General features: G+C 45.7%; 1 protein-coding gene across 1 annotated transcript in view; it reads left to right on the forward strand.

Annotated features, from left to right (window-relative positions):
• LOC310966264 (dedicator of cytokinesis protein 3-like) overlaps positions 1-23,341 on the forward strand; it is a gene marked incomplete at its 5' end in the record, with an annotated part of 104,122 nt that overhangs the window by 13,800 nt on the left and 66,981 nt on the right. The window contains 9 exon segments of the mRNA XM_083940844.1: positions 5,958-6,082; positions 6,170-6,332; positions 13,984-14,090; positions 15,585-15,756; positions 18,571-18,668; positions 18,763-18,846; positions 20,900-21,000; positions 21,111-21,192; positions 22,284-22,454. Of these exon segments, the coding sequence (XP_083796970.1) occupies positions 5,958-6,082; positions 6,170-6,332; positions 13,984-14,090; positions 15,585-15,756; positions 18,571-18,668; positions 18,763-18,846; positions 20,900-21,000; positions 21,111-21,192; positions 22,284-22,454 (1,103 nt within the window).

Below are 23,341 nucleotides of genomic sequence, written 5' to 3' on the forward strand. Positions count from 1 at the left end.
AAAGAGACACAAAACAACTACAAAGAGACATTAAACGACCTCAAAGAGACACAAAACGACCTCAAAGAGACACAAAACAACTACAAAGAGACACAAAACAACTACAAAGAGACACAAAACAACTACGCAGAGACACAAAACAGCCTCAAAGAGACAAAAAACGACCTCAAAGAGACACAAAACGACCTCAAAGAGACACAAAACTAACACAAAGAGACACAAAACAACCACAAAGAGACACTAAACGACCACAAAGAGACACAAAACAACTAAAAAGAGACACAAAACAACCACAAAGAGACACAAAACAACTACAAAGAGACACAAAACAACCACAAAGAGACACAAAACGACCACAAAGAGACAGGAAACGATCTCAAAGAGACACAAAACGACCTCAAAGAGACACAAAACGACCTCAAAGAGACACAAAACGACCTCAAAGACACACAAAACGACCTCAAAAAGATACAGAACGACCTCAGAGAGACACAAAACGACCTCAAAGAGACACAAAACAACTACAAAGAGACACAAAACGACCTCAAAGAGACACAGAATGACCTCAAAGAGACACAAAACAACCACAGAGACACAAAACAACCACAAAGAGACAGGAAACGATCTCAAAGAGACACAAAACGACCTCAAAGAGACACAAAACGACCACAAAGAGACACAAAACAACCACAAAGAGGCACAAAACAACTACAAAGAGACAAAAAACAACCACAAAGAGACACAGAACAACCACAAAGAGACACAAAACAACCACAAAGAGACACAAAACAACCACAAAGAGACACAGAACAACCACAAAGAGACACAAAACAACCACAAAGAGACACAAAACAACTACAAAGAGACACAAAACAACTACAAAGAGACACAAACAGTCTCAAAGAGACAAAAAACGACCTCAAAGAGACATAAAACTAACACAAAGAGACACAAAACAACTACAAAGAGACACAAAACAACCACAAAGAGACACAAAACGACCTCAAAGAGACACAAAACGACCTCAAAGAGACACAGAACGACCTCAAAGAGACAAAAACGACTACAAAGAGACACAAAACGACCACAAAGAGACACAAAACAACCTCAAAGAGACACAAAACGACTACAAAGAGACACAAAACAACTACAGAGACACAAAACAACCACAAAGAGACACAAAACAACTACAAAGAGACACAAAACAACTACAAAGAGACACAAAACAACTACAAAGAGACACAAAACAACCGCAAAGAGACACAAAACGACTACAAAGAGACACAAAACAACTACAAAGAGACACGAAACAACCACAAAGAGACACAAAACAACTACAAACAGACACAAAACAACAACAAAGAGACACGAAACAACTACAAAGAGAAACAAAACAACTAGAAAGAGACACAAAACAACTACAAAGAGACATAAAACAACTACGCAGAGACACAAAACAGCCTCAAAGAGACAAAAAACGACCTCAAAGTGACACAAAACAACCACAAAGAGACACAAAACAACCACAAAGAGACATAAAACAACTACAAAGAGACATAAAACAACTACGCAGAGACACAAAACAGCCTCAAAGAGACAAAAAACGACCTCAAAGAGACAAAAAACAGCCTCAAAGAGACACAAAACAAACACAAAGAGACACAAAACAACTACAAAGAGACAAAACAACCTCAAAAAGACACAAAACAACCACAGAGAGAGACAAAACGACCTCAAAGAGACACAAAACGACCACAAAGAGACACAGAACGACCTCAAAGAGACACAGAATGACCTCAAAGAGACATGAAACGACCACAAAGAGACACAAAACAACCTCAAAGAGACACAAAACGACTACAAAGAGACACAAAACAACTACAAAGAGACACAGAACAACCACAAAGAGACACAAAACAACCACAAAGAGACACAAAACGACCTCAAAGAGACACAAAACGACCTCAAAGAGACATGAAACGACCTCAAAGAGACACAGAATGACCTCAAAGAGACACAAAACAACCACAAAGAGACACAAAACAACTACAAAGAGACACAGAACAACCACAAAGAGACACAAAACAACCACAAAGAGACACAAAACGACCTCAAAGAGACACAAAACGACCTCAAAGAGACATGAAACGACCTCAAAGAGACACAAAACGACCTCAAAGAGACACAAAACGACCTCAAAGAGACACAGAACGACCTCAAAGAGACACAAAACGACCTCAAAGAGACACAGAACGACCTCAAAGAGACACAAAACGACCTCAAAGACACACAAAACAACCACAGAGAGACACAAAACAACTACAAAGAGACACAAAACGACTACAAAGAGACACAAAACAACTACAAAGAGACACAAAACGACCTCAAAGAGACACAAAACAACCACAAAGACACACAAAACAACCACAAACAGACACAAAACAACCTCAAAGAGACACAAAACGACCACAAAGAGACACAAAACGACCACAAAGAGACACAAAACAACTACAAAGAGACACAAAACAACCACAAAGACACACAAAACAACCTCAAAGAGACACAAAACAACTACAAAGAGACACAAAACGACCACAAAGAGACACAAAACAACCACAAAGAGACACAAAACAACTACAAACAGACACAAAACAACAACAAAGAGACACGAAACAACTACAAAGAGAAACAAAACAACTAGAAAGAGACACAAAACAACTACAAAGAGACACAAAACAACCACAAAGAGACACAAAAAAACCACAAAGAGACATAAAACAACTACAAAGAGACATAAAACAACTACGCAGAGACACAAAACAGCCTCAAAGAGACAAAAAACGACCTCAAAGTGACACAAAACAACCACAAAGAGACACAAAACAACCACAAAGAGACATAAAACAACTACAAAGAGACATAAAACAACTACGCAGAGACACAAAACAGCCTCAAAGAGACAAAAAACGACCTCAAAGAGACACAAAACAGCCTCAAAGAGACACAAAACAAACACAAAGAGACACAAAACAACTACAAAGAGACAAAACAACCTCAAAAAGACACAAAACAACCACAGAGAGAGACAAAACGACCTCAAAGAGACACAAAACGACCACAAAGAGACACAAAACGACCTCAAAGAGACACAGAATGACCTCAAAGAGACATGAAACAGCCTCAAAGAGACACAAAACAAACACAAAGAGACACAAAACAACTACAAAGAGACAAAACAACCTCAAAAAGACACAAAACAACCACAGAGAGAGACAAAACGACCTCAAAGAGACACAAAACGACCACAAAGAGACACAAAACGACCTCAAAGAGACACAAAACGACCTCAAAGAGACACAGAATGACCTCAAAGAGACACAAAACAACCACAAAGAGACACAAAACAACTACAAAGAGACACAGAACAACCACAAAGAGACACAAAACAACCACAAAGAGACACAAAACGACCTCAAAGAGACACAAAACGACCTCAAAGAGACATGAAACGACCTCAAAGAGACACAAAACGACCTCAAAGAGACACAAAACGACCTCAAAGAGACACAGAACGACCTCAAAGAGACACAAAACGACCTCAAAGACACACAAAACGACCTCAAAGAGACACAGAACGACCTCAAAGAGACACAAAACGACCTCAAAGACACACAAAACAACCACAGAGAGACACAAAACGACCTCAAAGACACACAAAACGACCTCAAAGAGACACAAAACGACTACAAAGAGACACAAAACAACTACAAAGAGACACAAAACGACCTCAAAGAGACACAAAACAACTACAAAGACACACAAAACAACCACAAAGAGACACAAAACAACTACAAAGAGACACAAAACAACCACAACGAGACATGAAACAACCACAAACAGACACAAAACAACCACAAAGAGACACAAAACGAACTCAAAGAGACACAAAACAACCACAAAGAGACACAAAACAACCACAAAGAGACACAAAACGACCACAAAGAGACACAAAACAACTACAAAGAGACACAAAACAACCACAAAGACACACAAAACAACCTCAAAGAGACACAAAACAACTACAAAGAGACACAAAACGACCACAAAGAGACACAAAACAACTACAAAGAGACACAAAACAACCACAAAGAGACAGAAAACGACCTCAAAGAGACACAAAACGACCTCAAAGAGACACGAAACGACCTCAAAGAGACACAAAACAACCACAAAGAGACACAAAACAACCACAAAGAGACAGGAAACGATCTCAAAGAGACACAAAACGACCTCAAAGAGACACAGAACGACCTCAAAGAGACACAAAACGACCTCAAAGACACACAAAACGACCTCAAAGAGACACAGAACGACCTCAAAGCGACACAAAACGACCTCAAAGAGACACAAAACAACCACAGAGAGACACTGAACGACCACAAAGAGACACAAAACAACTACAAAGAGACACAAAACGACTTCAAAGAGACACAAAACAACCACAAAGAAACACAAAACAACCTCAAATAGACACAAAACGACAACACAGAGACACAAAACAACTACAAAGAGACAAAAAACCACAACAAAGAGACACAAAACAACTACAAAGAGACAAAAAACAACTACAAAGAGACACAAAACAACTACAAAGAGACACAAAACAACCACAACGAGACATGAAACAACCACAAACAGACACAAAACAACCACAAAGAGACACAAAACAACTACAAAGAGACAAAACAACCACAAAGAGACACAAAACGACCACAAAGAGACACAAAACAACTACAAAGAGACACAAAACAACCACAAAGAGACACAAAACAACTACAAAGAGACACAAAACAACCACAAAGAGACACAAAACAACTACAAAGAGACAAAAAACCACAACAAAGAGACACAAAACAACTACAAAGAGACACAAAACGACCTCAAAGAGACACAAAACAACCACAAACAGACACAAAACAACCACAAAGAGACACAAAACAACTACAAAGAGACACAAAACAACTACAAAGAGACACAAAACAACCACAAAGAGACACAAAACAACTACAAAGACACACAAAACAACCACAAAGAGACAAAAAACAACTACAAAGAGGCACAAAACAACTACAAAGAGACAAAAAACAACCACAAAGAGACACAAAACAACCACAAAGAGACACAAAACAACTACAAAGAGACACAAAACGACCTCAAACAGACACAAAACAACCACAAAGACACACAAAACAACCACAAAGAGACACAAAACGACCACAAAGAGACACAATACAACTACAAAGAGACACAAAACAACTACAAAGACACACAAAACAACTTCAAAGAGACACAAAACAACTACTATGTCTCTTTGTGGTCGTTTTGTGTCTCTTTGTAGTTGTTTTGTGTCTCTTTGAGGTCATTTTGTGTCTCTTTGTGGTTGTTTGGTGTCTCTTTGTGGTCGTTTTGTGTCTCTTTGAGGTCGTTCTGTGTCTCTTTGTGGTTGTTTCGTGTCTCTTTGTAGTTGTCTTGTGTCTCTCTGTAGTTGTTTTGTGTCTCTTCGTGGTTGTTTCGTGTCTCTTTGTAGTTGTTTTGTCTCTTTGTGGTTGTTTTGTGTCTCTTTGTTGTTGTTTTGTGTCTCTTTGTAGTTGTTTTGTGTCTCTTTGTAGTTGTTTTGTGTCTCTTTGAAGTTGTTTTGTGTCTCTTTGTGGTTGTTTTGTGTCTCTTTGTAGCTGTTCTGTGTCTCTTTGTAGTTGTTTTGTGTCTCTTTGAGGTCGTTTTGTGTCTCTTTGAGGTCGTTCTGTGTCTCTTTGAGGTCGTTTTGTGTCTCTTTGAGGTCGTTTTGTGTCTCTTTGAGGTCGTTTTGTGTCTCTTTGAGGTCGTTTTGCGTCTCTTTGTGGTCGTTCTGCGTCTCTTTGTAGCCGCGCGCTAACGTGCGCGCGCCCTCTCGTCCCCAGGGGACGTGCGGAACGACCTGTACCTCACGCTGGAGCGCGGCGAGTTCGAGCGCGGCGGCAAGAGCGTCCAGAAGAACATCGAGGTCGCCGTGTACGTGCTGCACGCCGACGGCGAGACCCTCAAGGTATGGGGGACGCAGCGTACACTCACTTCCTGTTTCCTGTTTCCTGTTTGGTGGTCTCACGCCGTTTACCCCCCCCCCCCCCCGCAGGACTGCATCAGTCTGGGTTCCGGCGAGCCCCCCGCGCCGGACCACCGCTCCTTCGTGCTCTACCACAACAACAGCCCGCGGTGGAGCGAGGGAATCAAACTACCGATCCCAATCGACCGCTTCCGGGGCTCCCACCTGCGCTTCGAGTTCAGACACTGCTCCAGTGAGTCACTTCCTGTCTCTCCCTCCTCACTTCCTGTCTCTTCCTCCTAACTTCCTGTCTCTCTCTCCTCACTTCCTGTCTCTCCCTCCTCACATCCCGTCTCTCCCTCCTCACTTCCTGTCTCTCTCCCTCCTAACTTCCTGTCCCTCCCTCCTCACTTCCTGTCTCTCCCTCCTCACTTCCTGTCTCTCCCTCCCAACTTCCTGTCTGTCCCTCCTTACTTCCTGTCTCTCCCTCACTTCCTGTCTCTCCCTCCTAACTTCCTGTCTCTCTCCCTCCTCACTTCCTGTCTCTCTCCCTCCTCACTTCCTGTCTCTCCCTCCTAACTTCCTGTCTCTCCCTCCTAACTTCCTGTCTCTCTCTCCTAACTTCCTGTCTCTCCCTCCTCACTTCCTGTCTCTCCCGCCTCACTTCCCGTCTCTCCCTCCTAACTTCCTGTCTCTCCCTCCTAATTCCTGTCTCTCCCTCCTCACTTCCTGTCTCTCCTCTCCTAACTTCCTGTCTCTCCCTCTTCACTTCCTGTCTCTCTCTCCTAACTTCCTGTCTCTCCCTCCTAACTTCCTGTCTCTCCCTTCTCACTTCCTGTCTCTCCCTCCTCACTTCCTGCCTCTCCCTCCTAACTTCCCGTCTCTCCCTCCTCACTTCCCGTCTCTCCCTCCTCACTTCCTGTCTCTCCCTCCTGACTTCCTGTCTCTCCCTCCTCACATCCTGTCTCTCCCTCCTCACTTCCCGTCTCTCCCTCCTCACTTCCTGTCTCTCTCCCTCCTAACTTCCTGCCCCTCCCTCCTCACTTCCCGTCTCTCCCTCCTCACTTCCTGTCTCACTCCCTCCTAACTTCCTGTCTCTCCCTCCTCACTTCCTGTCTCTCTCCCTCCTAACTTCCTGTCCCTCCCTCCTCACTTCCTGTCTCTCCCTCCTCACTTCCTGTCTCTCTCCCTCCTCACTTCCTGTCTCTCTCCCTCCTAACTTCCTGTCTCTCTCTCCTCACTTCTTGTCTCTCTCCCTCCTCACTTCCTGTCGGTCCCTCCCAACTTCCTGTCTCTCTCCCCCCTCACTTCCTGTCCCTTCCTCCTAACTTCCTGTCTCTCTCCCTCCTCACTTCCTGTCTCTCTCCCTCCTCACTTCCTGTCTCTCTCCCTCCTAACTTCCTGTCCCTCCCTCCTCACTTCCTGTCTCTCCCTCCGAACTTCCTGTCTCTCCCTCCTCACATCCTGTCTCTCTCCCTCCGAACTTCCTGTCTCTCTCTCTCCTAACTTCCTGTCTCTCCCTCCTAACTTCCTGTCTCTCTCTCCTTACTTCCTGTCTCTCCCTCCTAACTTCCCCGTTGGTCCCTCCTCACTTCCTGTCTCTCTCCCCCCCTCACTTCCTTTCCCTCCCTCCTAACTTCCTGTCTCTCCCTCCTCACTTCCTGTCTCTCCCTCCTCACTTCCTGTCTCTTCCTCCTAACTTCCTGTCTCTCCCTCCTCACTTCCTTTCTCTCCCTCCTAACTTCCTGTCTCTCCCTCCTAACTTCCTGTCTCTCCCTCCTCACATCCTGTCTCTCCCTCCTCACTTCCTGTCTCTCCCTCCTCACTTCCTGTCTCTCCCTCCTCACATCCTGTCTCTCCCTCCTCACTTCCTGTCTTTCCCTCCTAACTTCCTGTCTCACCCTCCTCACTTTCTGTCTCTCCCTCCTAACTTCCTGTCTCTCCCTCCTAACTTCCTGTCTCTCCCTCCTCACTTCCTGTTTCTCCCTCCTCACTTCCTGTCTCTCCCTCCTAACTTCCTGTCTCTCCCTCCTCACTTCCTGTCTCTCCCTCCTCCCTTCCTGTCTCTCCCTCCTCACTTCCTGTCTCTCCCTCCTAATTCCTGTCTCTCCCTCCTCACTTCCTGTCTCTCCCTCCTCACTTCCTGTCTCTCCCTCCTAACTTCCTGTCTCTCCCTCCTAACTTCCTGTCTCTCCCTCCTCACTTCCTTTCTCTCCCTCCTAACTTCCTGTCTCTCCCTCCTCACTTCCTGTCTCTCCCTCCTCACTTCCTGTCTCTCCCTCCTCACTTCCTGTCTCTCTCTCCTCACTTCCTGTCTCTCTCTCCTAACTTCCTGTCTCTTACTTCTCACTTCCTGTCTCTCCCTCCTAACTTCCTGTCTCTCCCTCCTCACTTCCTGTCTCTCTCCCTCCTCACTTCCTGTCGGTCCCTCCTCACTTCCTGTCTCTCCCTCCTAACTTCCTGTCTCTCCCTCCTCACTTCCTGTCTCTCTCCCTCCTAACTTCCCGTCATTCCCTCCTAACTTCCTGTCTCTCCCTCCTCACTCCCTTTCTCTCTCCCTCCTCACTTCCTGTCTCTCTCCCTCCTCACTTCCTGTCTCTCCCTCCTCCCTTCCTGTCTCTCCCTCCTCACTTCCTGTCTCTCCCTCCTAATTCCTGTCTCTCCCTCCTCACTTCCTGTCTCTCCCTCCTCACTTCCTGTCTCTCCCTCCTAACTTCCTGTCTCTCCCTCCTAACTTCCCGTCTCTCCCTCCTAACTTCCTGTCTCTCCCTCCTCACTTCCTGTCTCTCTCTCTCCTAACTTCCTGTCTCTCCCTCCTAACTTCCTGTCTCTCTCCCTCCTAACTTCCTGTCTCTCCCTCCTCACATCCTGTCTCTCCCTCCTCACTTCCTGTCTCTCTCCCTCCTCACTTCCTGTCTCTCTCTCTCCTAACTTCCTGTCTCTCCCTCCTCACTTCCTGTCTCTCCCTCTTAACTTCCGGTCTCTCCCTCCTCACTTCCTGTCTCTCCCTTCTAACTTCCTGTCTCTCCCTCCTCACTTCCCGTCTCTCCCTCCTCACTTCCTGTCTCTCCCTCCTAACTTCCTGTCTCTCCCTCCTCACTTCCTGTCTCCTCCTCACTTCCTGTCTCTCTCTCCTAACTTCCTGTCTCTGCCTTCTCACTTCCTGTTTCTCCCTCCCAACTTCCTGTCTCTCTCTCCTCACTTCCTGTCTCTCCCTCCTAACTTCCTGTGTCTCTCTCCTCACTTCCTGTCTCTCCCTCCTCACTTCCTGTCTCTCCCCCTCCTCACTTCCTGTCTCTCTCCCTCCTCACTTCCTGTCTCTCTCCCTCCTAACTTCCTGTGCCTCCCTCCTCACTTCCTGTCTCTCCCTCCTAACTTCCTGTCTCTCTCTCCTCACTTCCTGTCTCTCCCTCCTAACTTCCTGTCTCCCTCCTAACTTCCTGTCTCTCCCTCCTCACTTCCTGTCTCTCCCTCCCAACTTCCTGTCTGTCCCTCCTTACTTCCTGTCTCTCTCCCTTCTAACTTCCTGTCTCTCCCTCCTCACTTCCCGTCTCTCCCTCTTAACTTCCTGTCTATCCCTCCTAACTTCCTGCCTCTCCCTCTTCACTTCCTGTCTCTCTCTCCTAACTTCCCCGTCGGTCCCTCCTCACTTCCTGTCTCTCTCCCTCCTCACTTCCTGTCTCTCTCCCTCCTCACTTCCTGTCTCTCTCCCTCCTAACTTCCTGTCTCCCCCTCCTAACGTCCTGTCTCTCCCTCCTCACTTCCTGTCTCTCTCTCCTAACTTCCTGTCTCTCCCTCCTCACTTCCTGTCTCTCCCTCCTAACTTCCTGTCTCTCCCTCCTAACTTCCTGTCTCTCCCTCCTCACTTCCTGCCTCTCCCTCCTAACTTCCTGTCTCTCTCTCCTCACTTCCTGTCTCTCCCTCCTAACTTCCTGTCTCCCTCCTAACTTCCTGTCTCTCCCTCCTCACTTCCTGTCTCTCCCTCCCAACTTCCTGTCTGTCCCTCCTTACTTCCTGTCTCTCTCCCTCCTCACTTCCTGTCGGTCCCTCCTCACTTCCTGTCTCTCTCCCTCCTCACTTCCTGTCGGTCCCTCCTAACTTCCTGTCTCTCCCTCCTCACTTCCTGTCTGTCCCTCCTCACTTCCCGTCTGTCCCTCCTCACTTCCTGTCTCTCCCTCCTAACTTCCTGTCTCTCCCTCCTCACTTCCTGTCTCTTCCTCCTCACCTCCTGTCTCTCCCTCCTCACTTCCTGTCTCTCCCTCCTAACTTCCTGTCTCTCCCTCCTAACTTCCTGTCTCTCCCTCCTCACTTCCTGTCTCTCCCTCCTAACTTCCTGTCTCTCCCTCCTCACTTCCTGTCTCTTCCTCCTAACTTCCTGTCTCTCCCTCCTCACTTCCTGTCTCTCTCTCCTCACTTCCTGTCTCTCTCCCTCCTCACTTCCTGTCTCTCTCCCTCCTCGATTCCTGTCTCTCCCTCCTCACTTCCTGTCTCTCCCTCCTAACTTCCTGTCTCTCCCTCCTCACTTCCTGCCTCTCCCTCCTCACTTCCTGTCTCTCCCTCCTCACTTCCTGTCTCTTCCTCCTAACTTCCTGTCTCTCTCTCCTCACTTCCTGTCTCTCCCTCCTAACTTCCTGTCTCCCTCCTAACTTCCTGTCTCTCCCTACTCACTTTCTGTCTATCTCTCCTCACTTCCTGTCTCTCCCTCCTTACTTCCTGTCTCTCCCTCACTTCCTGTCTCTCCCTCCTAACTTCCTGTCTCTCCCTCCTCACTTCCTGTCTCTTCCTCCTCACCTCCTGTCTCTCCCTCCTCACTTCCTGTCTCTCCCTCCTAACTTCCTGTCTCTCCCTCCTCACTTCCTGTCTCTCCCTCCTCACTTCCTGTCTCTCTCTCTCCTAACTTCCTGTCTCTCCCTCCTCACTTCCTGTCTCTCTCTCTCCTAACTTCCTGTCTCTCCCTCCTCACTTCCTGTCTCTCCCTCCTAACATCCTGTCTCTCCCTCCTCACTTCCTGTCTCTCCCTCCTCACTTCCTGTCTCTCCCCCCTCACTTCCTGTCCCTCCCTCCTCTCTTTCTCTTTGTCTGTCTCTCCTAACTTCCTGTCTCTCCCTCCTAACTTCCTGTCTCTCCCCCTCCTCACTTCCTGTCTTTCCCCCCTCACTTCCTGTCTCTCCCCCTCCTCACTTCCTGTCTCTCTCTCCTAACTTCCTTTCTCTCCCTCCTAACTTCCTGTCTCTCCCTCCTCACATCCTGTCTCCTCCTCCTCACTTCCTGTCTCTCCCTCCTAACTTCCTGTCTCTCTCTCTCCTAACTTCCTTTCTCTCCCTCCTCACTTCCTGTCTCTCCCCCTCCTCACTTCCTGTCTTTCCCTCCTCACTTCCTGTCTCTCTCCCTCCTCACTTCCTGTCTCTCCCCCTCCTCACATCCTGTCTCTCCCTCCTCACTTCCTGTCTCTCTCCCTCCTAACTTCCTGTCCCTCCCTCCTCACTTCCTGTCTCTCCCTCCGAACTTCCTGTCTCTCCCTCCTCACTTCCTGTCTCTCCCTCCTAACTTCCTGTCCCTCCCTCCTCACTTCCTGTCTCTCCCTCCTCACTTCCTGTCTCTCCCTCCTCACTTCCTGTCTCTCCCTCCGCACTTCCTGTCTCTCCCTCCTAACATCCTGTCTCTCCCTCCTCACTTCCTGCCTCTCCCTCCTAACTTCCCGTCTCTCCCTTCTCACTTCCTGTCTCTCCCTCCTAACTTCCTGTCTCTCCCTCCTCACTTCCTGTCTCTTCCTCCTCACCTCCTGTCTCTCCCTCCTCACTTCCTGTCTCTCCCTCCTAACTTCCTGTCTCTCCCTCCTCACTTCCTGTCCCTCCCTCCTATCTTCCTGTCTCTCCCTCCTAACTTCCCCGTCGGTCCCTCCTCACTTCCTGTCTCTCTCCCCCCTCACTTCCTGTCCCTCCTTCCTAACTTCCTGTCTCTCTCCCTCCTAACTTCCTGTCCCTCCCTCCTCACTTCCTGTCTCTCTCTCTCCTAACTTCCTGTCTCTCCCTCCCAACTTCCTGTCTCTCTTCCTCCTCACCTCCTGTCTCTCCCTCCTAACTTCCTGTCTCTCCCTTCTAACTTCCTGTCTCTTCCTTCTAACTTCCCGTCTCTCCCTCCTCACTTCCTGTCTCTCCCTCCTCACTTCCTGTCTCTCCCTCCTCACTTCCTTTCTCTCCCTCCTAACTTCCTGTCTCTCCCTCCTAACTTCCTGTCTCTCCCTCCTCACTTCCTTTCTCTCTCCCTCCTCACTTCCTGTCTCTCTCTCTCCTAACTTCTTGTCTCTCCCTCCTCACTTCCTGTCTCTCTCTCTCCTAACTTCCTGTCTCTCCCTCCTCACTTCCTGTCTCTCTCCCTCCTAACTTCCTGTCCCTCCCTCCTCACTTCCTGTCTCTCCCTCACTTCCTGTCTCTCCCTCCTAACTTCCCGTCTCTCCCTTCTCACTTCCTGTCTCTCCCTCCTAACTTCCTGTCTCTCCCTCCTAACTACCGTTCTCTCCCTCCTTACTTCCTGTCTCTCCCTCCTCACTTCCTGTCTATCTCTCCTCACTTCCTGTCTCTCCCTCCTCACTTCCTGTCTCTCCCTCCTCACTTCCTGTCTCTCCCTCCTCACTTCCTTTCTCTCCCTCCTGACTTCCTGTCTCTCCCTTCTCACTTCCTGTCTCCTCCTCCTAACTTCCTGTCTCTCTCTCCTAACTTCCTGTCTCTCCCTCCTAACTTCCTCTCTCTCCCTCCTAACTTCCTGTCTCTCTCCCTCCTAACTTCCTGTCTCTCCCTCCTAACTTCCTGTCTCTCCCTCCTCACTTCCTGTCTCTCCCTTCTAACTTCCTGTCTCTTCCTTCTAACTTCCTGTCTCTCCCTCCTAACTTCCTTTCTCTCTCTCCTAACTTCCTGTCTCTCCCTCCTCACATCCTGTCTCTCCCTCCTCACTTCCTGTCTCTCCCTCCTCACATCCTGTCTCTCCCTCCTCACTTCCTGTCTCTCCCTCCTAACTTCCTGTCTCTCCCTCCTAACTTCCTGTCTCTCCCTCTCCTAACATCCTGTCTCTCTCCCTCCTAACTTCCCTGTCGGTCCCTCCTCACTTCCTGTCTCTCTCCCTCCTCACTTCCTGTCGGTCCCTCCTCACTTCCTGTCTCTCCCTCCTAACTTCCTGTCTCTCCCTCCTCACTTCCTGTCTCAACCTCCTCACTTCCTGTCTCTCCCTCCTCACTTCCTGTCTCTCCTTCCTCACTTCCTGTCTCTCCCTACTCACTTCCTGTCTATCTCTCCTCACTTCCTGTCCCTCCCTCCTCTCTTTCTCTTTGTCTCTCTCTCCTAACTTCCTGTCTCTCCCTCCTCACTTCCTGTCTCTCCCTCCTCACTTCCTGTCTCTTACTTCTCACTTCCTGTCTCTCTCTCCTAACTTCCTGTCTCTCCCCCTCCTCACTTCCTGTCTCTCCCTCCTAACTTCCTGTCTCTCCCTCCTCACTTCCTGTCTCTCCCTCCTAACTTCCCTGTCGGTCCCTCCTCACTTCCTGTCTCTCTCCCTCCTCACTTCCTGTCCCTCCCTCCTCACTTCCTGTCTCTCTCTCCTAACTTCCCGTCTCTCCCTCCTCACTTCTTGTCTCTCCCTCCTCACTTCCTGTCTCTCTCCCTCCTCACTTCCTGTCCCTCTCCCTCCTAACTTCCTGTCTCTCTCCCTCCTCACTTCCTGTCGGTCCCTCCTAACTTCCTGTCTCTCTCCCTCCTCTCTTTCTCTTTGTCTGTCTCTCCTAACTTCCTGTCTCTCCCTCCCTAACTTCCTGTCTCTCCCTCCTAACTTCCCCGTCGGTCCCTCCTCACTTCCTGTCTCTCTCCCTCCTCACTTCCTGTCGGTCCCTCCTGACTTCCTGTCTCCCTCCGCAGCCAAAGACAGAGGGGAGAAGAAGCTGTTTGGTTTCTCCTTCACGCCGCTGATGAGGGACGACGGCACCACGCTGACGGACGAGAGCCACGAACTCTACGTCTACAAGGTCGCCGCGGTCCTCGCCCCCTTCCTGCCGTGGTTTAGGGATGCCAAATGATCAAAAATGGCTTTAAAATGACTTAAAATGATTCAAAATGATAGGAAATGGATGTAAAACGACTAAAACGGGATGCAAAATGATTTAAAAAGGATGTAAAATTAGTAAAATGGGATGCCAAATGATAAAAATGAATGTAAAATGACTAAAACGGGATGCAAAATGATTCAAAATGGATGTAAAATGACTAAAAGTGATAAGAAATGGACGTAATATGATTAAAACGGGATGCCAAATGATAAGAAATGGATGCAAAATGACTAAAAAGGGATGCCAAATTACTTAAAATGATTCAAAATGATAAAAAATAGATGTAAAATGATTAAAACGGGATGCCAAATGATAAAAAATAGATGTAACACGACTAAAACGGGATTCCAAATGATAAAAAATGGACGTTAAATGACTAAAACGGGATGCAAAATGATAAAATAATTCAAAAAGGATGCAAAATCACTTAATGTTTCAAAATGATAAAAGACGGATGTAAAATGACTAAAACGGGATGCCAAATCATAAAAAATGTATGTAAAATGACAAAAACGGGATGCAAAATGACAAAAAAATGGACGTAAAATGACAAACGGGATGCAAAATGATAAAAAATGGACGTAAAATGACTAAAACGGGATACAAAATGACTTAAAATAATTCAAAAGGGATGCAAAATGACTTAAAATGATTCAAAATGATAGAAAATGGATGTATAATGACTAAAAAGGGATGCAAAATGATTCAAAATGGATGTAAAATGACTTAAAATGTTTCAAAATAAGATAATGGATGTAAAATGACTAAAAGGGGATGCCAAATGATAAAAATTGGACGTAAATTGAATAAAATGGGATGCCAAATGATAAAAAAAGGATGCAAAATCACTTAAAATGTTTCAAAATAATAAAATAATGGATGTAAAATGACTAAAACGGGATGCCAAATTATTAAAAATGGATGTTAAATGACTAAAAGGGATGCCAAATGGTAAAAAAGGATGTAAAATGACTAAAACGGGATGCCAAATGATCAAAAATGGACGTGAAATGACTTAAAATGACTCAAAATAATAATAAATGGACATAAAATGACTAAAATGGGATGCCAAATTATCAAAAAAGGATGTAAAATGACTAAAACGGGATGCCAAATGATCAAAAATGGACGTGAAATGACTTAAAATGACTCAAAATAATAATAAATGGACATAAAATGACTAAAATGGGATGCCAAATTATCAAAAATGGACGTAAAATGACTAAAACGGGATGCAAAATGACTCAAAATAACTAAAAATGCTAAAAATGGATGTTAAATGACTAAAAGTGATGCCAAATGGTAAAAAAGGGATGTAAAATGACTAAAACGGGATGCAAAATGACTCAAAATGACTCAAAATGTTCAAAAACAGATGAAAATGACTAACGGGATGCCAAACTTCCTCCCCAGTGTGACGAGAGCACCTCCTTCAGTAGCCCCGCCCTGTACCTGGCTCTGCCCTGCTGCAGGGACGACCCCCACTGCTGCCTCAGCGCCGCCCCCAGCCTCACGCTCCAGCGGAGCCACAAGGAGGCGTTCTGGATCAGCACGCAGCTCGCCTCCACCAAGCTCACCCAGAACGGTACGAAGAGGGATGCAAAATGGCACAAAAGATGCAAAATGACTCAAAATAGATGCAAAATGACTCAAAATAGATGCAAAATGACTCAAAGTAGATGAAAAAAGATGCAAAATGACTAAAAATAGATGCAAAAAGATGCAAAATGGTTAAAAATAGATGCAAAAAGATGCAAAATGGTTAAAAATAGATGCGAAATGGCTAAAATTGATGCAAAATGATGCAAAATGGCTAAAAATAGATGCAAGAAGATGCAAAATGGTTTCAAATAGATGCAAAAAGATGCAAAATGGTGAAAAATAGATGCAAGAAGATGCAAAATGGTTTCAAATAGATGCAAAAAGATGCAAAATGGTTTCAAATAGATGCATAAAGATGCAAAATGGTTAAAAACAGATGCAAAACGATGCAAAATTGTTAAAAATAGATGCAAAATGATGCAAAATGGTTAAAAATAGATGCAAAAAGATGCAAAATGGTGAAAAATAGATGCAAGAAGATGCAAAATGGTTTCAAATAGATGCAAAAAGATGCAAAATGGTTTCAAATAGATGCAAAAAGATGCAAAATGGTTAAAAACAGATGCAAAAAGATGCAAAATGGTTAAAAATAGATGCAAAAAGATGCAAACTGGTTAAAAATAGATGCAAAATTATGCAAAATGGCTCAAAATAGATGCAAAAAGATGCAAAATGGCTCAAAATAGATGCAAAAAGATGCAAAATGGCTCAAAATACATGCAAAAAGATGCAAAATGGCTAAAAATTGATGTTAAAAGATGCAAAATGGTTAAAAATAGATGCAAAAAGATGCAAAATGGCTCAAAATAGATGCAAAAAGATGCAAAGTGGTTAAAAATAGATGCAAAAAGATGCAAAATGGCTCAAAACAGATGCAAAATGACTCAAAAAGATGCAAAATGACTAAAAATAGATGCAAAAACACCACAAAAAGATGCAAAATGGCTAAAAATAGATGCAAAACCAGCACAAAAAGATGCACAATGACTAAAAATAGATGCAAAACCAGCACAAAAAGATGCAAAATGACTAAAAATAGATGCAAAACCACCACAAAAAGATGCAAAATGAATAAAATTAGATGCAAAACCAGCACAAAAAGATGCAAAATGACTAAAAAAAGAAGCAAAACCAGCACAAAAAGATGCAAAATGACTAAAAATAGATGCAAAATCACCACAAAAAGATGCAAAATGGCTAAAAATAGATGCAAAACCAGCACAAAAAGATGCAAAATGACTAAAAATAGATGCAAAACCAGCACAAAAAGATGCAAAATGACAAAAAATAGATGCAAAACCACCACAAAAAGATGCAAAATGGCTCAAAATAGATGCAAAATGGCTAAAAAATAGATGCAAAACCAGCACAAAAAGATGCAAAATGACTGAAAATAGATGCAAAATGACTAAAAATAGATGCAAAACCACCACAAAAAGATGCAAAATGGCTCAAAATAGATGCAAAATGGCTATAAATAGATGCAAAACCAGCACAAAAAGATGCAAAATGACTAAAAATAGATGCAAAATACCACAAAAAGATGCAAAATGGCTCAAAAAGATGCAAAACCACCACAAAAAGATGCAAAATGGCTCAAAATAGATGCAAAATGGCTCAAAATAGATGCAAAACCACCACAAAAAGATGCAAAATGGCTCAAAATAGATGCAAAACACCACAAAAAGATGCAAAATGGCTCAAAAAGATGCAAAACCACCACAAAAAGATGCAAAATGAGCACAAAAAGATGCAAAACCAGCACAAAAAGATGCAAAATGACTAAAAATAGATGCAAAACCAGCACAAAAAGATGCAAAATGACTAAAAATAGATGCAAAACCAGCACAAAAAGATGCAAAATGGCTCAAAAAGATGCAAAATGACTAAAAATAGATGCAAAACCACCACAAAAAGATGCAAAATGGCTCAAAATAGATGCAAAACCAGCACAAAAAGATGCAAAATGACTAAAAATAGATGCAAAACCAGCACAAAAAGATGCAAAATGGCTCAAAAAGATGCAAAATGACTAAAAACAGATGCAAAAACACCACAAAAAGATGCAAAATGACTAAAAATAGATGCAAAACCACCACAAAAAGATGCAAAATGACTAAAAATAGATGCAAAACCACCACAAAAAGATGCAAAATGACTAAAAAAAGAAGCAAAACCAGCACAAAAAGATGCAAAATGACTAAAAATAGATGCAAAACCACCACAAAAAGATGCAAAATGGCTCAAAATAGATGCAAAACCACCAGAAAAAGATGCAAAATGGCTCAAAATAGATGCAAAATGGCTAAAAATAGATGCAAAACCAGCACAAAAAGATGCAAAATGGCTAAAAAATAGATGCAAAACCAGCACAAAAAGATGCAAAATGACTAAAAATAGATGCAAAACCAGCACAAAAAGATGCAAAATGGCTAAAAAATAGATGCAAAACCAGCACAAAAAGATGCAAAATGACTAAAAATAGATGCAAAACCAGCACAAAAAGATGCAAAATGACTAAAAATAGATGCAAAACCACCAGAAAAAGATGCAAAATGGCTCAAAATAGATGCAAAATGGCTAAAAATAGATGCAAAACCAGCACAAAAAGATGCAAAATGGCTAAAAAATAGATGCAAAACCACCACAAAAAGATGCAAAATGGCTCAAAAAGATGCAAAATGGCTCAAAAAGATGCAAAATGACTAAAAATAGATGCCAAACCACGTCCTCATCTCCGCTTGTCTCTTGTCCGGTGGTTCGATGCCCGCTCGCCCCCCCCCCCCCCTCCCCGCAGTCGACCTCCTGGCCCTGCTGAAGTGGAAGGCCCACCCGGACCGCGTCGCCGACATCCTCGCCCGCCTGCGCCACGTCGCCGGGGAGGAGATCGTCAAGGTGAGGTCCGCCCGAACCCCGTCTGCGGACTCAAACCGGGACCCTTACTCACCGTGTGTGTGTGTGTGTGTGTGTGTGTGTGTGTGTGTGACAGTTCCTGCAGGACATCCTGGACACGTTGTTCTCCATCCTGGACGACAACACGGACAAGTACGGACCCCCGGTGTTCCAGTCTCTGGTGAGTGTGTGTGTGTGTGTGTGTGTGTGTGTGTGTGTGTGTGTGTGTGTGTGTGTGTGTGTGTGTGTGTGTGTGTGTGTGTGTGTGTGTGTGGAGGTGTAGCCATGTAGCGGTGCTAGCCGTTAGCATACGTGCTGCGCGCCGCCCGGAACATTTTGCTCTCAGCTAGCGCCGCTGGCTAGCTCCCGTAAGGGGGGTGCGGGAGTCCCCCCAACCCCGCCCCCCCCCCCTCCCTCCCTCGCCGAGACCTCCTCCTCGGGGGCCCCGCATGCTAACTGGGGGCCCTTGCGGTCCCCGGGGGTTAAACCGTAGAGGGTCTCGGAGCACCAGCGGGGACCTAGACCTGGTTCAAGTCTGGTGGCGATGGGGGGGGGGGGAGTCACGGGTCTCTAACAGCTGGGGTTGAGGGGCAGCGGTTCTCGGCGGACCCCCGTGCGACCGAGCACCCCCCCCCCTTTAGGGACCGCAAGGCCCCCCTCAAGCTGAGGAGGGGCATCGAACCACCGTCCCACCTGAACCACCTGAACCACTATCCCACCTGAACCACCATCCCACCTGAACCACCATCCCACCATCCCACCTGAACCACCATCCCACCTGAACCACCATCCCACCGTCCCACCTGAACCACCATCCCACCGTCCCACCTGAACCACATCCCACCTGAACCACCATCCCACTATCCCACCTAGTTCCGCGGACGCAGGGATAGTCCTGAATAGTCCCGCGGACTCTTAAATAGTTCCGCGGACACAGGGATAGTTCCGCAGACTCCTGAATAGTTCCGCGGACTCCTGAATAGTTCCGCGGACACTTGAATAGTTCCGCGGACTCTTGAATAGTTCCGCGGACTCTTGAATAGTTCCGCGGACTCCTGAATAGTTCCGCGGACACAGGGATAGTTCCGCAGACTCTTGAATAGTTCCGCGGACTCCTAAATAGTTCCGCAGACTCCTAAATAGTTCCGCAGACTCCTAAATAGTTCCGCAGACTCCTGAATAGTTCCGCAGACTCCTGAATAGTTCCGCGGACTCCTTTAGTTCCGCGGACTCCTGAATAGTTCCGCGGACTCCTGAATAGTTCCGTGGACTCCTGAATAGTTCCGCGGACTCTTGAATAGTTCCGCGGACTCCTGAATAGTTCCGCGGACTTTTCAATAGTTCCGCGGACTCCTGAATAGTTCCGCAGACTCCTGAATAGTTCCGCTGACTCTTGAATAGTTCCGCGGACTCTTGAATAGTTCCGCGGACTCTTGAATAGTTCCGCGGACTCTTGAATAGTTCCGCGGACTCCTGAATAGTTCCGCAGACTCCTGAATAGTTCCGCGGACACAGGGATAGTTCCGCAGACTCTTGAATAGTTCCGCGGACTCCTAAATAGTTCCGCAGACTCCTAAATAGTTCCGCAGACTCCTAAATAGTTCCGCAGACTCCTGAATAGTTCCGCAGACTCCTGAATAGTTCCGCGGACTCCTTTAGTTCCGCGGACTCCTGAATAGTTCCGCGGACTCCTGAATAGTTCCGTGGACTCCTGAATAGTTCCGCGGACTCTTGAATAGTTCCGCGGACTCCTGAATAGTTCCGCGGACTTTTCAATAGTTCCGCGGACTCCTGAATAGTTCCGCAGACTCCTGAATAGTTCCGCTGACTCTTGAATAGTTCCGCGGACTCTTGAATAGTTCCGCGGACTCTTGAATAGTTCCGCGGACTCTTGAATAGTTCCGCGGACTCCTGAATAGTTCCGCAGACTCCTGAATAGTTCCGCAGACTTTTGAATAGTTCCGCGTACTCCTGAATAGTTCCGCAGACTCCTGAACAGTTCCGCGGACTCTTGAATAGTTCCGCGGACTCCTGAATAGTTCCGTGGACTCTTGAATAGTTCCGCGGACTCCTGAATAGTTCCGCAGACTCCTGAATAGTTCCGCGGACCCCTGAATAGTTCCGCGGACTCTTGAATAGTTCCGCAGACTCTTGAATAGTTCCGCGGACTCTTGAATAGTTCCGCGGACTCCTGAATAGTTCCGCGGACTCCTGACTCTCTCTCTCTCTCTCAGGTGTTCATCATTAACCTCCTCAGGGATGCCAAATACCACCACTTCCGCCCGGTGATGGACACGTACATCCAGAAGCACTTTGCCGGCGCGTTGGCGTACAAGTGAGTGTCCCCCCCCCAATGTCACGTGTCGGGGTTCGAACACACGGACTTGATAAAGTGTAAGTGTGTGTGTGTGTGCGTGTGTGTGTGTGTGTGTGTGTGTGTTTCAGGGAGTTGATCCGATGCCTCAAGTGGTACATGGAGCGCTCCGCAGAGGTGGTGAGGCAGGACCACATCCAGGAGGCCATGAGGGTGAGAGATGCCGCCGGTTCGAGTCCCTGTGCGGCAGAGACGGACGCCGGACGCATGCACGCACGCACACATACGCACACCATGGCGTTTTCATGTGTTTTTGTGGCGTTTTCATGTGTTTTTGTGGCGTTTTCATGTGTTTTTGTGGCGTTTTCATCTGTTTTTAGTCGTTTTTGTGGTGTTTTCATGTGTTTTTGTGGCGTTTTCATGTGTTTTTAGTCGTTTTTGTGGTGTTTTCATGTGTTTTTGTGGCGTTTTCATCTGTTTAAAGTCGTTTTTGTGCTGTTTTCATCAGTTTTTAGTCGTTTTTGTGGTGTTTTCATCTGTTTTTAGTCGTTTTTGTGGTGTTTTCATCTGTTTTAGTGGTGTTTTCATGTGTTTTTGTGGCGTTTTCATCTGTTTTTAGTCGTTTTTGTGGTGTTTTGATGTGTTTTAGTGGCGTTTTCATCTGTTTTTAGTCTTTTTTGTGGTGTTTTCATGTGTTTTAGTGGTGTTTTCATCTGTTTAAAGTCGATTTTGTGCTGTTTTCATCTGTTTTTAGTCGTTTTTGTGGTGTTTTCATCTGTTTCAGTGGTGTTTTCATGTGTTTTTGTGGTGTTTTCATCTGTTTTTAGTCGTTTTTGTGGCGTTTTCATGTGTTTTAGTGGTGTTTTCATGTGTTTTTGTGGTGTTTTCATCAGTTTTTAGTCGTTTTTGTGGTGTTTCCATCTGTTTTTGTGGTGTTTTCATGTGTTTTTGTGGTGTTTTCATCTGTTTTCATCTGTTTTCATCTGTTTTCATCTGTTTTCATCTGTTTTGGTTTGTTTTCGCGCAAGCACGCACACACACACACACACACACACGCACGCCGCACGCACGCAAACACACACACACACACACACACGCAGACACGCACACACGCACACACGCACGCAGACACGCACACACGCACACATGCGCACGCCATGAGGGTGAGAGACGCATGCCGCCGGTTCGAGTCCCTGTGTTACAGAGACGGATGCTGACACATGAGGTGTGTGTGTGTGTGTGTGTGTGTGTGTGTGTGTGTGTGTGTGTGTGTGTGTGTGTGTGTGTGTGTGTGTGTGTCCCAGGCTCTGGAGTACCTCTTCAAGTTCATCATCCAGTCCCGGGTCCTGTACGCTCGGGCCACGGGGGGCGCCGAGGAGGAGCAGTTTCGAACCGGGATCCGGGACCTGTTCGAGTCGGTCCGCTCGGTCCTGAGCCTGGACTGCCGCGAGTCCAAGACCCTCATCTTCACGCAGGTACACACACACACACACACACACACACACACACACGGTCCGTTTTCATGTGTTTTCATGTGTTTTTGTGGTGTTTTCATGTGTTTTTGTGGTGTTTTCATGTGTTTTTGTGGCGTTTTCATGTGTTTTTGTGGTGTTTTCATCCATTTTTTGTGGCGTTTTCATGTGTTTTAGTGGTGTTTTCATGTGTTTTTGTGGCGTTTTCATGTGTTTTAGTGGTGTTTTCATGTGTTTTTGTGGTGTTTTCATGTGTTTTTGTGATGTTTTCATGTGTTTTTGTGGTGTTTTCATGTGTTTTAGTGGCGTTTTCATCTGTTGTAGTGTGTTTTCATGTGTTTTTGTGGCGTTTTCATCTGTTGTAGTGTGTTTTCATGTGTTTTTGTGGCGTTTTCATGTGTTTTTGTGGTGTTTTCATGTGTTTTTGTGATGTTTTCATGTGTTTTTGTGGGGTTTCTTGTGTTTTTGTGGTGTTTTCATGTGTTTTTGTGGTGTTTTCATGTGTTTTTGTGGTGTTTTCATGTGTTTTAGTGGCGTTTTCATGTGTTGTTGTGGCGTTTTCATGTGTTTTTGTGGTGTTTTTATGTGTTTTTGTGGTGTTTTCATCTGTTTTTAGTCGTTTTTGTGGTGTTTTCATGTGTTTTAGTAGTGTTTTCATGTGTTTTGTGGTGTTTTCATGTGTTTTCTTGTGTTTTTGTGGTGTTTTTATGTGTTTTTGTGGTGTTTTCATCTGTTTTAGTCGTTTTTGTGGTGTTTTCATGTGTTTTAGTAGTGTTTTCATGTGTTTTGTGGTGTTTTCATGTGTTTTCTTGTGTTTTTGTGCTGTTTTCATGTGTTATTAGTCGTTTTTGTGGTGTTTTCATGTGTTTTTTTGTGTTTTCATGTGTTTT

The sequence above is a fragment of the Echiichthys vipera genome, assembly GCF_963691815.1.
Source record: "Echiichthys vipera genome assembly, contig: SCAFFOLD_42, whole genome shotgun sequence".
NCBI lineage: Eukaryota > Metazoa > Chordata > Actinopteri > Perciformes > Trachinidae > Echiichthys > Echiichthys vipera.